At 31.8% G+C, this 14,403-nt stretch overlaps 8 protein-coding genes across 8 annotated transcripts; 4 read left to right on the plus strand and 4 right to left on the minus strand.

Moving 5' to 3' along the window:
* Window positions 1-29: 29 nt before the first annotated feature.
* Window positions 30-1,027, minus strand: MRPL8 (mitochondrial 54S ribosomal protein bL17m). Its single transcript, XM_020191065.1, has 2 exons — window positions 957-1,027; window positions 30-808 (listed from the first exon to the last, which is right to left on the minus strand). The coding sequence occupies exons 1-2, from the start codon at window positions 983-985 to the stop codon at window positions 160-162; spliced, it is 678 nt and encodes a 225-aa protein (XP_020046769.1). The 5' UTR covers window positions 986-1,027; the 3' UTR covers window positions 30-159.
* A 156-nt stretch (window positions 1,028-1,183) lies between these two features.
* On the plus strand, window positions 1,184-1,924 carry ASCRUDRAFT_76442 (MICOS complex subunit Mic12 family protein). Its single transcript, XM_020193473.1, has 2 exons — window positions 1,184-1,239; window positions 1,341-1,924. The coding sequence occupies exons 1-2, from the start codon at window positions 1,209-1,211 to the stop codon at window positions 1,661-1,663; spliced, it is 354 nt and encodes a 117-aa protein (XP_020046770.1). The 5' UTR covers window positions 1,184-1,208; the 3' UTR covers window positions 1,664-1,924.
* ASCRUDRAFT_8684 (3-dehydrosphinganine reductase) lies at window positions 1,833-2,825 on the minus strand (the record flags this gene model as incomplete). The annotated part of the gene is made up of 1 exon (XM_020194937.1): window positions 1,833-2,825. The coding sequence occupies one exon, from the start codon at window positions 2,823-2,825 to the stop codon at window positions 1,833-1,835; it is 993 nt and encodes a 330-aa protein (XP_020046771.1).
* A 656-nt stretch (window positions 2,826-3,481) lies between these two features.
* ASCRUDRAFT_8685 (uncharacterized protein) lies at window positions 3,482-3,862 on the plus strand (the record flags this gene model as incomplete). The annotated part of the gene is made up of 1 exon (XM_020194938.1): window positions 3,482-3,862. The coding sequence occupies one exon, from the start codon at window positions 3,482-3,484 to the stop codon at window positions 3,860-3,862; it is 381 nt and encodes a 126-aa protein (XP_020046772.1).
* Window positions 3,863-4,868: 1,006 nt separating this feature from the next.
* On the minus strand, window positions 4,869-6,926 carry ASCRUDRAFT_76444 (uncharacterized protein). Its single transcript, XM_020193474.1, has one exon. It carries the CDS (start codon window positions 6,775-6,777, stop codon window positions 5,242-5,244), a length of 1,536 nt encoding a protein of 511 aa, XP_020046773.1. The 5' UTR covers window positions 6,778-6,926; the 3' UTR covers window positions 4,869-5,241.
* Window positions 6,927-7,458: 532 nt separating this feature from the next.
* Window positions 7,459-8,565, plus strand: SLX1 (endonuclease; the record flags this gene model as incomplete). Its single annotated transcript, XM_020191869.1, has 1 exon — window positions 7,459-8,565. One exon carries the CDS (start codon window positions 7,459-7,461, stop codon window positions 8,563-8,565), a length of 1,107 nt encoding a protein of 368 aa, XP_020046774.1.
* A 749-nt stretch (window positions 8,566-9,314) lies between these two features.
* SEC20 (Sec20p) lies at window positions 9,315-9,779 on the plus strand (the record flags this gene model as incomplete). The annotated part of the gene is made up of 1 exon (XM_020189890.1): window positions 9,315-9,779. A coding segment is annotated over one exon (465 nt), but the record flags the coding sequence as incomplete, so codon positions are not given.
* Window positions 9,780-11,212: 1,433 nt separating this feature from the next.
* ASCRUDRAFT_26859 (Zn(II)2Cys6 transcription factor) lies at window positions 11,213-14,191 on the minus strand (the record flags this gene model as incomplete). Its single annotated transcript, XM_020189973.1, has 3 exons — window positions 11,213-11,353; window positions 11,624-13,169; window positions 13,671-14,191. Coding segments are annotated over 3 exons (2,208 nt in total), but the record flags the coding sequence as incomplete, so codon positions are not given.
* Window positions 14,192-14,403: the final 212 nt, after the last annotated feature.

Raw genomic sequence — 14,403 nt, forward strand, 5'->3', positions numbered from 1 at the left:
CTGTATTATTTTTTTTTTCTTTTCTTTTCTTTTCTTTTCTTTTCTTTTCTTTTCTTTTCTTTCAACAAATAAAAGTAATGGGGCAAGGAATTAAAGTCAATTTAATATATACAAGAATAAAAGATTTTAGAAAGGTTTTATATGAAATTAACTGAAAATTTAATCTACTTTATTAACATCCAAGTTTTGAGGAGTAGGACGAGTGACATAGACTATATTTTTATGACTTTTTCTTGAAGGGATTCTTTTTTGAGTTGCTTCAAATGGAAGAACCTCAAGACTTTCAGGAGTTGAATAGAATTCTTTTTTCATCAAGTCAACGTCTTTTTGGAATTGTTTTTCTGCATTCTTGCCCTTAAATGATAATATTTTTTTGATATTTTCTTTAGTTATGTTATTGTAAGGAGTCTTTTGTAATTGAAATCTCGCAGCGATTCTTGCAGTTAGCCAGTATTTCATTTCTCTTTTACCATCGACAAATTCTATGATAGATTGTGGAGCATTGTCACCTAATCTGTTTTCGATTTTTAAGATTCTTGTGTAGCCACCTTGTCTATCTTTGTAGCGAGGGAGTATACAATCGAATAATTTTGGTATAGTTGTTTTCAATTTGAATAAATCTCTCCCAACGAGGGTTTTTGCAATTCTTTCATTTTTGTGGTCGTATTTACCACGTTTTGCAATACCGATTATTTTTTCCATATATTTCTGAGTTTCTTTAGCCTTTGTGTGTGTAGTGAAGATGGACTCATTTTCTATCAATGAAGTCATCAAGTTTCTCAACAAAGCTCTTCGATGTTCAGGACGTCTAAATTGTTGAAACCAAAAAGATAAATAAATAAATAAATAAATAAGTAACCGGATGAAAGAAATAGCCAGTCAGTCAATGAACCAATCAAGCAGAAGCCCCGATAAAAATCAAGATCAAAATGCCTGAGTAAACAGAAACCACATACCTTGAAAGAGATCTACGAATCAATCCCATTTTGCAGTGAAAATATTGGAAATATTGGATATGGAAGACGAAGGAGTATGGAGTGGAATCTCGTTGAAGAAAGCAGATTGAAATAAAATCAAAGCAAAAAATCGCTGCGGATTGAACACGTGATCCGGCGTTTCTTCGAATGAGAGTTGGTCATTTTGAGAGAAGGAAGAGAGTGTTGAGAGGTGGTGAAGATAGTGAAGATAGTGCACATCGAATACAAAGAATGGGAGGAAGAATACATGGGTTTCTAGGTGGTATGTTTTGATGAGAGGAGCATCAGTGTTTTGATTGAAGCAGATTTACTAACATTTTACTGTTTTTCTTCTTTTCTTTTTTCTTTTTTTGATAACTATAGGTTTGCTTTTAACCTCGTCCATTACTTACTCGACAGCATTGGAACTACGTAAGAATTCGAAATTCATATCAAGATCATTGGAGGAATCAAGGATAATTATAGATGAGCGCCATACTCCTAAACCTCCATTACGAAGGACAATAGACTATACCAACAGACCCAGCTGGATTGAGACTGCAAAGGATATCTGGAATGACGAGATCATAACTGGTGTTAATTGGCTTTATTCAATCAATTGGGTAAGATTAGGTGAAAAAGCTGAAAGGTCTCTTAACAAGGTATTTAATGTTGCCAAAGAGTCTTCAGAGAATTTAAGTAAATAAAGAGATTATGAAAAATAAAAAATAAAAAAAAACGAAGAAAGAATAACGATCGTTTTTATTGGTTGTTTTTTTGTTCTTGTTTTTCATTTTTTGGTTGCACACTATACATAATAAAATATAATTTAACTTGGTTTAGTTTAGTTTAGTTTAGTTTATAAATATTCATTGATTATAACTTTTTTTCCTTTTTTTGTTCTATTTTGTTTTCCACTGATAATTCATTAGAAGGATTATCAGTGTGAGAACGGGGCACCAAGTCAGGGTTTTTATTGAAATAATCATAAACTTGTCTATCCATAAACCAGCTCAAAAGTGGGGCTAGAAAGATTAAAACGATTCCAACAAGAGATTGAAGCAAATAGTGGGATCTTGGACTGCTACCAAGCATCAAGCAATGTAGAACGTAGGTGATTGAATCAGTTGTTACAATTGATTGTCCCTTATCTAGCTGATTTAGAATGATTTCGCAGCATTTTGAGACTGAAATTGGATTTGAGGGGCCCTCAATTATCGAAGTTATTTCAGGTTTTGTCTTTTGTTCTTCGAGAAAGCCCTCTGAAATGAAATTTCCAGGGAAAATTGTAGATATCTTGACGTTATACGGAATGGATTCTTGTCCTAGTAAATCAGCCAAATTTCTGATGGCAGCCTTCAATGGAGCGTATTGTGCATAGCCAATAAAAGAGTAAAAAGCAACTGTGGAAGAAAAAAACAAAATATGGCGTTTCTGTTCAGGAACTTGGTCCAGTTGAGACATTTTCTTTAAAGCAGCGTGAGAAAAAAACAATGCTGTGTTGTAGTTGACCTTTATTCCATCTTCCAATGTCTCGCCGTCTAAATCGAGAAATAGCTTTGGAATTGATGAGCCAGCACAGCAAAGCACAATTTGTGGGGATCTCTTCAAGGAATTGAAAACTCTCTCGCACCCAGAATAAACAGATACATCGGCATCGATGTATGATAGCTCTTGAGACTTATCGACTCTAAATGGTTCAATCTCCTTGATGCTGTTTTGCAACTTTTCAACAGTTCGGGCAACAATTGTGACATGGGCGCCTCTGTGGAAGAGTGCTTTGGCGAACTCTAGCCCCAAGCCCTGTGAGCCACCAGAAATAACAACCTGCTGATTCTTGACAATAAATTGGTTCCTTCTGAAGAACATTTTGAGCTGCTCCCACAATCAGAGTGGTGTTTGTGTTGCCGTTTTTGACAGCAGCAGTAGACGCCCACGGAGACTGCGGATGACTAATCCGCAGTCTCCGCGCCGGATTGTTAGCTTCTGGTCTGCATGAAGCTGGGACGACCCGTTCGGCAGTGAGCGATTTAGGAATCTGGTAGCCAGTGGCATGTGCAAAAATGGTCTGCTGTGTGCCACATTGGTCAGTGCGGGACCTATTTTTAGTGGCGCTTGCAGCCTTAGTGATGACTCAGGCTTGACAAGCTATATTTAACAAGGTTATCCTGGCAACGTTGCTTTTGTTATGCGTGCTGATGCAGAGTTCTGAGGGCCGCTGCAGCTAAAAAAAGCAATCAAAGCTGTCTGTTTACCTATTGTCGTTTTTGATCCCAGCTTGCTCTATTATTAGACTGTTTTATTGCTCAAACCCTCTTTCGTCTTAATCTCAGTAAATATTTTAATATAAATACAAGAGCTTTTTCTTCTTTTAAGCCCTGTTATTTTTCCTTTATTCTACATCACTCAATTATATTCACTACATTCATAAGCACACCAACTTATTTCTGCTCTTATTTTTCACAATCGCTTTAACTTTTCATATCCAACTTTAAGTCGCTCGCATCAATAACTCAATATTCAAAATGCAATTCTCAAAAGCCTTATTAGCCTCCACCATCGCTTCATTAGCCTCTGCTGCTTACCTTAACTCTACCTTAACTGTCACCAACACTGAGATTGGTACCACTGTTATCACTGTCACTTCTTGTGAAAGTGTTACTGTTTGTACCGAAAAACCAGTTACCACCGGTGTCACTGTTGTCACATCCACTGTTAGAGGAACCGAAACCGTCTACACCACCTACTGTCCATTGCCAGAAGAAACGGTCACTACCTTCCCATCAAGACCAACTCCCTCCAGGAATACTACTGTTCCAGATATCGATGAAAACATCAACGCTGGTTCCAAATTAGGTTTAGGCTTATCTGGTGTCGTTGCTCTTGCTGGTTTATTGTTTCTTTAACTTTGATTTATTAACTCTGGTTTTATTAATTCGTTTAATATGACTTTCAATATCTGTTTCAAATCATTTTTGCTTTTATTTTCTTCTAATCCCTATTTTGGTTCATTTTTGAATCTCACTTCTTAATTTTAGATTTTCGGTTTCTTGGTACCCATTGTTTTCATAACTCATTTCCTTTTTATTTACTTTTTATTTTTTTAAAATTTTTTGTTTTGGTTTGGACTGGACTGGTTTAAATTCTAAAATCTTTCATTTTTTTTATTTTATTATACTAAAAACAAAAGAAAAGTGTTTTCACTCCTTTTACTGATTTTTTTTTTTTGTTTTATCTTATTCCCCTTAGTTTACTCTTCTATATAAATATCTCTGCATTTCTTCTTTAGATCTTTCTTAGATTCTAATCGGTTCTATATTAAAGCTTCTTTGGTAAATTCTTTATCTTATTAATTTTTAATAAAAGTTCATCTAACTTAATTAACTCACTGGACCAGTAGTACATTCTAGCCACTATCAGTTCACCTGATTTCATGTTCTTTTCTCGACTTTTCATCGGATTTCTCCAGAATTCCATGAAAAAGTCCTTCATAAACTTACCCAAGATTCGAGAATCCTTTTCTGTGCCATCCAATTTCTGGATTCGCCGTCTGTTTACAAAATGAACAAATCCCGAAATTAAGCTCTGAGGTTTTCTTGAGTTCGTTGCACCTGCATAAGTCATAATACCAACAAGCTTTTTCATTACCGCTCTCTACCCTGTTTTTAGATCAGCGAAAACATAAAAATGACACTTATTCAATAATTATCTTTAACTTTATCGCATTTTTAAAATATCTCATTCCCAAACCATCATCATCATCATCATCATCATCATCATCATTTCAAATAAAGCTTCTTTCCTGACTCAAACTCTCAAAGTCAATCAAAGTATGACTGAAGAATTAGGCTCTATTTTTTTCGGTTGTTTTTTACAATGATACATGCAAAAAAGATAAAGTTTACTAAGTATCTTCTATTAAAACCACTAGTAGAATTAATAATGCTACCAAGTTTGTTCCAATTTAAAGTTTCAGTTTATTGATTGAAACTATTCTCATGCCATTTTAAATAATATCCTCATTTAACTCATTTTATATATTCTATGCAATTATAGTTTTCTTTTTCTACTATATTATATTTGAAATATTCTTAAAAAAAGTGAAATCAATTTGAAAACAATAAGAAAAAAAATTAAAACTCTAGAATTAAAATTGGATCTCGAATTAATAGCAAATGAAAAAGCAGAGGCAAAAATTTATGCTTAAAAAACTCAAAATCATAAATCATAAATCCAAAAAATAGAGCCATTAATCAAGTGTCCAAGTATCATAGTACTAATAACATTATAATGTTGGATACTGAGCAAGCAAATATTCCAAGTCATCTGGAAGATTTTTCCAGTTATCTTTTTTAAATTGCTCTACTTCTGCAACTTGACAGTCAAGATCATCTTTGATTCTGTCTTTGATCTCTTTTGGAACATTTTTGGGATCATAATCTTCAACCAATTTTAATCTCCAATAGAAACTCCAATGGAAAACTGCATCTGGTGGAATATTTCTTCCTCTTCTTAGATTTGGAGAATAATAATTTGTCCAGATACTTTGTTCATTTTGAAATTTAATACCAACCGGAATAATTTCAAAAAAGTTCCAAAATAACACATTGAATTTAGATACACCACGTAAGCATTCATGTTTTTTAGTTAAAATATTATAAAAACTGTTAATTGTTTGTGATTTCTTTCCTTGAAAAGTTATGTTTGTTCCATCAACAAGTAAAGTTTTGAAAATCGAGCCATAAACATCTGGAAGCATTGAAAGATCATCACCCTGAATTAAATCCTTCATAATATCATAATTATAATCATGATTTATATTATAAGCTTGAGCTAGTGTTTTCTTTTTCATGTTTTTCAATGACAAATTATTTAGTCTAAGAAATTTTAAGGGTTTATATTTAATATATCCTAGTAAATCATGTTCACAAGATATAAGACTACCAAGAGAAGGAAATTGACGAGCAAATTCATGAATTGAATTTTTTTTAAACATAACACCAAATATAATTGCCTCAGAGAGCATCCATCTCAAGGAGATATTTGATAGATATTGACCATTTTCATCGGGATACCAACCTCCACCAACATCACTATGAGTTCCTGGAAACCATTTTTCAACTAAATCACTCGACGTACTAAATCTCAATCTTTTATATTTATCGTTTGTCTTTTTATCGAGAAGATAGGCGTAAATCTTTTCTAATTTTTTAGTTAGAGTTGACTTATTAATCCTTTTTTGTAATCTTTGGTCATGATTTAGTTTTGAGACTGAGTTATTATTAAAATTGTCAAGAGTAATATAATCTGGCAAATCGGTATTATCATCATTGTCAGCGTTATTGCCATTATCGCCAGGTGAAGCAAAAGGCATTTGTTTAAATCTTGCACGATGTTCATCAATACTTATGGCATGTCTAACATGTTTAACTATATTGCTTCTTGTTGTATAAGGAAATAAACGATCTCTAAAGATTCCAACGCTATTAACCGAATCCCACAAACCCATAAAATAGATATTGATGTAAATGATTTTTTTTGAAAATGTGTTTTTAAATTCGTTGATTAAAGTAGAGGTTGGATCGTCATTTGATTTTTGGCCACCATATTCCCAAGATATATAACATTTATAGGCAGTATCGACTAAATGGTCGTTTCCAGAGGTTAGTAGACCAACTCTTTCAATCATTGCAGCTAGAACTCTGGCAGTGTAAGCACCACGACTAAAGCCAAACAAGTAGATTCTATCATTGTTGGAATAATGGGCCATTAAATACTTGTAGGCTTCCTTAATTTGGGTGTCTAAAGAAAAGGCGATCATGGAGTCCAATTTTGAAGAGATTGCAAAGGATGTATCATCAGGGTTTAAAGAAGTGCCCACGCCAGCTGGTAAGGAGAGAATAAGGTAGTTAGCATTGCAATTGTTTATTGATATTGGATGGATTATAATTGATGAATGGTTGAGATGTGGTAAATGTGATATTGGTTGTGGTGAATCATACGCCTATAATAAGATAATTGATTCTGGTTATCTTTTTCTAGTAGTTTAAATAGTTTCAAGACATTTGAAAAGGGTTCAGGGCCAAATTTATTGTTAGTTCCATCAAAACATAGGATTATATTGCGAGGAAGGTAATTTCTAGGGATGATGATTTGATTTTTTGAAGACATTTTTAAAAGTTGTTATCCAAATGAGATGAGTTGAACTGAATTGAATTTAACGTTTGATGTTGGTGAACTTTAAGTCTATTCAAGTTTGATGGAGAAAAGTATATATAAAATGCAGATTTTGATAGTTAAGAATTAAAAGAAAACTCTTCTGACCTTTTTATTCTATTTCTTTCATTTCTGGCATTCTCATTTTTGATTATTTTCTGTGATTGTGACAGTTTGAGTGAAAGGTGGCATTTTGTGATTTTGTGTGCTGAAAGAAAAACAGTACAAGCACCAGAAGAAGCAGAGAAAGACTTGGTGGTGGAATCTAATAGAAAATTCAGTGAGAATGACAGCAAAAAGTGACATTGGAAGCCAAAGAAAGAGAAAGTGCATTTATGAAATGCCAGATTTCTACTGTTGTTACGTATTGAGGTCTGAAGTCAGTTTGAAAAAGTTTTATATTGGATCAACCCCCAATCCAGATAGAAGAGTTCGTCAACACAATGGTGAGTTACAACAAGGAGGAGCCTTTCGAACTAAGCAAAACAGACCATGGAAGATGGTTATATTAGTTTATGGGTTTCCCTCAAGGATATCAGCATTGAAGTTTGAGCATTCTCTCCAGCATCCTTTTCAAACTCGTCATATTTCGAAAGAATTCAAATTTCATCAAAGTAAACAAGAGTATGACAAGTCAAGATCGATAGGCAATATCAATCAAATATTGATCAATATCAAATCATTATTAATTTCAAAGTTTTTCAAAAAATTTACACTAAAATTCCAGATATTTGATAATGAAATATTTCAGTTAATCAATGATAACACAAGATTGATTAAGATGAATCCAAATTATAAAAAGAAAACGATAGACATTTCAAGGGAAAACCAAGATTCCTTAATTGAAATATTCGAAAATTCTGAATTTGCTATTAAAAATGATCATACCGATATCAAAGAATTTTATCAAATGGAAAAGAATATATCTGTTGAATTGCTTAAAATCTGCCAGCTGAAGTTGGCCTTGGTTGATGGGAACGACGATGGAAACAACTGTGGAAATGAGCAGGACATTCGCAAGATTAACTGTTTAATTTGTAGCAAAGAAGTTGAAACAAACTATTTGAAAGAGAACTTTAAGTTGTTTTTTCTCTGCTACAACAGAGACTGTAGCTTTACTTGTCATCTACGCTGTTTGGCCTTGCAGCTTTTGAAGAAGGATACAAACAGGCCTCTGATGGCAGTGGTTCCCACAATGAGAAACTGTCCTACTTGTGGAGAGGAGCTCCAGTGGCAAACAGCAGCAGGACTTTCAACAAAACTTAGAGCAGCACAAGCAGCAAAAGCAGCAGAAGCAGCACTGGAAGAAGCACCGGAAGAAGAGGCGGATCTGCTTCTAGAGGTTACGGATGCTCTGGATGCGGACGCGGAAAGCAACCGCGGAAATCCGTGAGACGAAAACGGAAGCAGATATAATCAGAAGGAGTTGGAGAAAGAAGTAACAGAAGCAACAGAAACAGAGAGTAAACAGTACAGCACAGGCTCGTTGCAACAATGACAGGCACACCAAATGAACCAGAACAAAACTACCGGAAGGTCCAACTGTTGGTGGACCAGATACAACTTGATCTCCACCACTTCACCAAAAAGCACCAGATCACCATTTTGCCAACTGGCTCCATCTCCACCCAGTCCCTTTCCAAGATCAACCCCAATTTCTTCTCTAAGATATACAAACTGATAGACAATGGCTCGGTTTTATTGCGCTTGACAAAGCAGTTTCTTGATGATTCAATCAACGCCCTTAATATGGCCTCCAATGCTTCAAATGATACCAGTGATACTGACTGTTTGACTGACTATCTAGTACAGTATGACAAATACCTGGAACTCTTAAGCGACTTGAAATTTAGTTCTAGAAAGCTTCATTTTTTTGTCTCGCATTTTAATAAGCAGATTGCTTCAAATAACCTTGCATCTTTAATTGGGTTCGACGATGTTGTTTCAAATGAAAATATCAACAATGGTCATAATAATAAAATTAAAAGCAAAAATAAAAATTATAATTGTAATGCCAATGGTTATGACAAAGACACAAAAAATTCCTTTCAAAGAGATTTATTATTTAAAAATGCTAATACAATTACAATTGCCAATAATCCAAATAACATAACTAGGTCAGGCAATAAGAATGATCTAATAAAGCAACAGATTCTACATAAAAACGAATCCATATCGATTGCTTTGAAAAATTCTCATAAATTGTTACAATCAAGTATTTTGCAATCAGATTTAAATATTGACGAATTATCTCAATCTTCTAATTCCCTTCAACTTCTTTCAAATAAATATCAATCACTAGAATTCATTCTAAACAAATCCTCCAGATTAGTCAAAGAACTAGAGCAAGCTGATCGGATTGATAAAAAAAATATTAGGTATGCCTTATATTGGTTAACCTTTACGATCTGCTGGGTAATATGGAGAAGACTACTTTCAAAGCCCGTCTTATTCATTCTAACTCAATTTTTAACTATTTTTAAATTGGCTTTGTATTTTCTTAAATTCTTTCAAAAGAATAATTCTCACGATACAATTTTGTCTTATAACTCAATCTCTACTCCTCAACTACAATTCTATCTTCCAACTTTATCAACAACTGCTACTTTTCAATCTTCAACTTTAACTTCAAGTCTAAAAAACCAAGACCCTTTTGAAACCAGTATCATACACTATCAGGATAATTCAGTATTTGAAACGTTTAATAACGACTCGTTGTTAACGGATAACTTTCTCAATACCAGTGCCAATGCTGATTTTTTTGATAATTTTACCAATCAATCAATCACTGTATCCTCTTAACACTTCAAATTTAACTTAACTTAACCTAATGTATCTTATTTTTACTTTATTTTACTCTAACTTATTTTATTTTACTTTCCTCTACTTTATTTTGTCATGATTTATTGTGTTTTATTAACAAATTAAGAAAAAAACAAAAAAAACATAAATATCAAGCTAATAATTTTATACATTTAAATTACATTTTATCTTTTACGTTTTATGTTTTCATAATTCTTTTAAACTCTATTTTAAATTTTGTTTCAGATTAACCATAACCTTTTTAAAACAAATTGAAAACATCACTAAACTTTGTTTAATGCTGTTATTTTACTGCTTTTCACCAAACAAATGAGTTATTTATTTCGACAATATACTTCTATTTGACAATAAGTCTGGAAAAAATTTTTAAATCCGTCTCATAATGGAAAATTTTTTATCTGAGTTTGAGACAAAAATCATAACCAAAAAGTCTTTTAACAGTTTTTTGAACAAAATATTTGTACTGCCAATAATTATTTACTTTTAAGTTTGTAATTTAGTTGGTTTTCTCAATCTTTTTCTAATTTGATCCTCTTTTTATTGGTTTTTTCCTTGGTTTTTCATTTGGTGCCTTTCATTATATTTTTAGTTGATGATGGCTCTATATTTTCTCCTAAAAAAGGTTTTATGTATTACTATCAAATAAATGTGACTAAACTAGCTATCACTCAGGGCCGAATCAATTAAAGGAATAATTTGAATAAAAAAAACATAAACGGAAAATTAAAACAAAAAAAATAGGAATTAAAGCAGAAAAAATAGGAATTAAATCAACAAATATTATACACGAGAAATAAAATTAGAAAAACTAAAAAAGAAGTAGAAAGAAGAAAATGATCATTATTAGATTATTTCAATAAATCTAAATTAAAATCCAATTCATTAATATCGAAATCCAAATTCATGTTATTGCCAAACATGTTTTTATCAATCCAATCATTATTAGAGGTTTGCTCGATTGAACCGTTAATACTATTAATGACATTCACAAAAGCTGAAGCATCAAATTGACTGTTTTCATTTCTATCATTTGAGTTTTTAATTAAATTTTGATCATCAATAATATTATTGATGTTATTTTTATTAACATTATTTTGAAAATTGTTTTGAAAATTATTATTTATCTGAAAATTATTAATAATATTATTATCAGAAATGTTTCTACCTTGAATATTATTGTTATTCATGTTATTACCCATGTTACTACCCATGTTACTCATATTACTTATGTCACTCATATTACTCATATTGCTCATATTGTTCATATTGTTATTCTGAATGTTAGAATTATTGTCAGGGGTGTTATTATTAGTATTATTATTGAAACTGTTTTCATTTTGGAAACTGGTGAAGTCAAACTCATAATTAATATTAGCATCATTAGTAGTCATTTTATCAAAATCATTGATATTATTGTTATTGTTATTGTTATTCAATTCCATATTATTGTTAGAATTCATATTATCATTGCATTCATTATTAGAAAACATATTTGCAATTGTCGAAGATTTTTGAAGATCTGTTGTAATGTAACCGTCATCTTGTTTTTGTAATGAAGGAGAGTTATTTCTTGAATTCATACCAGATGTTGGATCTGAATCTTGAAGAGGATTGAATTCAAAATTAACATCCGAATTATTTGAAATAGTTGAAGCAGCTCTGACTGGAGATGCATTAAATTTGTTTATTAGTGACTGTTTTTCATTTGTTATATTAAACATTCTTGGAAATGAATCTTCAAGCTGATGATATAATTCAGGTACCAGCTTAAATATTGAATTTCTCAAGTGAGATGCTAGTTCGCCAGGCAAATGCCAGTGTCTTGACACTGAATAAATTCCATTTAATTCGAGTTTCAAGTATTCCTTGTAGAGCTGTAATTCTCCAGGGTTAATTTTTGGGAAATGATTCGAGAAAGAAGGATTGATATTGCTTTGATCAATAGAAGAACCAGTCCAAACATAAGCACCAAGATGGACTATACCAGCATAGGCGACTGAACAAGCAAATAAAGGAGTTCTTTTATGGATTTGAGCAGGATTAGTATCAATTAATAATTTAACAACAGAGTTTGCAGCTTCGATTGTTTTTCTTGTTTCGATGATTTTTCTCGAATCTATTTTGTTTGGGAACGAGGATAAATCATTATTCTTAAGATTGTTATTGTTACTATTAGGCGATTTCGGGAGAACAGGGATTTCATCCAGAGAGAGGAAAGAAAATGGTTTATGGATAAACATTTTAGCGTAGTTAAACATTATTATAGCTTGATGAACACCTTCATTAACTTGACCTAAACTATTAATCAAGTAGGGAGTATTGAATAAAGATGGGTCTTCTATTTTCATTTCCCAGTTTCCTAAAGCAACAGAAGCTTGGACTAAATAAGAGTCATAGGGCTGTTTTTCTAATATAGCTCTATTCATTCTAATAACATCGTTTAATAAAGTTGAAGCTTCAGATCTGCTTTTGTAATCAAAAGTTTCTCTGGGAGGATAAGTTGGATATTTAATCTTCAAAGACAAAGAAGGTAATTTTGATAAAGTTTTACCATCAAGTGAGTTTATAGTAATATCAATCATATAAAATTCCCAAAACAATCTTCTTGAAGAATCTAGTATTGTATTGGTTGGGATATTTTGTAATCTTTTTGATTTAAAAACTTGTAAGTTTTGTAAATTTTCTATTATAGCTTTTGAAGAGCAAGAATCATTCGAGTTAAGAGTTGGAGAAGCGATTGGGCTTTTGAAATATTCTTCATCAATAACATTAATGTTTAAGAATTTGATTAAAGAAAAGCATTTTTCTCTAATATACTTATTTAGATCATGTAAGGAAGATATATATGATGCTATTGATAATAGTATCAAAGCCTGTAGAGATACGAGGTCGTTATTAAGGTCATTTTCTATTATCATTAAGCATTGAGTTATTCTATCAGATACTTTTCTGATATCATTTGAGAATTGATTTGTAGTTTGGCCATCTATTATTAATTTCATAGCAGATACTAAATCATCAGAGTTTGTAATTTTTGTTATATAGTCATTGATTTCATTTATTGGAGGCAAGAAGGGATGGAAATTATGGAAAGTTGAGTAATATAGCAATATTGTTGAAGCTGTATTTATTTTTGAGGTGTCAATCAAATTTGATTTAGAGTGAATGAAATTTCTTGACTGAGGCTGGTTATTTGTCCTGGAGTTAATATTTAAATTAAGAAATTGATTAAGATTTTGGTTATTGTTTTGATTAATGGCAAAATTAGTATTAAAGGAATTGTTTTTGATTATATTGGGATTAATGTTAGTTAATTTATTTGAAGTGCTTAAGAAATTATTATTAAATAATTCTAGTTGCAAATTAAGATCAGGGCCTAATTTTGGTGGTTGAACGACGATAGTATTATTAATACCAGGGAAATGAATAGAATTTACTTTATTGTTATTTGTGTCTCTTATTAAACAGGGCAAAGATAAGTTTCTTGTTTCTTTTGCAGAAGGCTCAAAGACAGGACAGGATATGTTTGGGCATTGATTACCAGAGCCTGTTATGCAAGGCATTTTAAGAATTTCATCAAAGGATAAAGATTTGGAGAGCAGATTAAAATCTATTTCCTGGTTTATTACCATATTATCATTAGCAAGTTGGTTATTACACTGGTTATTGAAAAACTGATTATTGTTATTATTATTATTGTTATTAAATGGGTTATTATTGCTGTTATTATTGTTATTTTTGATGTTGTTGTTTATGAACGAATTTGAATGAGATATTGATATTGGGAAAGACAAATTATTTAAAAGATTTGAGTTTTTTGTCTTTTTGAATAATTTTCTTTTCATTCTATAGGAATTGTAAGAATTTGAATTTGAATTTGTGTATGAAGAAGATTCATCTTCAGAACAAGAGTTGCAGTTATCGCAAGCAGAACAATCATTAAAGGAATTTAAAGAATTTAAGGAGGAATTCAAGGAGAAATTTAGACTTGAGGGGGCTAGTAGTGGGAAAGGTCTATTTAAATGGTTAAAAGTATGAGCAGTATTTGATTTGATTTTCTTTCTTGAACCACCACGATGACTTGGAACATAGGTGCAAGTTTTATCATTTTTTAAGCAACGACCACATATTGGTAAAATACCATCGCATCTTAAATGACGACCACGGCATTGAATACAGGCTCTACTAACATGTTTTGCGTTTGGTCTGACTTTAACAGGAGGGAGATCGAGGTTTGATTGAATTTGCTTTTGTTTTTCACTCAAGGGTTTCTTTGTTATTTTGTTGGCAGATTCAGATGATTTGTTTGATTTACTTTTAGATTTTGTTTCTTTATTGTTGCAGTTATTTATACTTCCGTTTTTAGTAGAGTTTAGGTCTTGTTTATTATTAAGAGTAATAATATTAT

This window comes from Ascoidea rubescens (assembly GCF_001661345.1).
Source record: "Ascoidea rubescens DSM 1968 unplaced genomic scaffold ASCRUscaffold_8, whole genome shotgun sequence".
Lineage (NCBI taxonomy): Eukaryota > Fungi > Ascomycota > Saccharomycetes > Ascoideales > Ascoideaceae > Ascoidea > Ascoidea rubescens.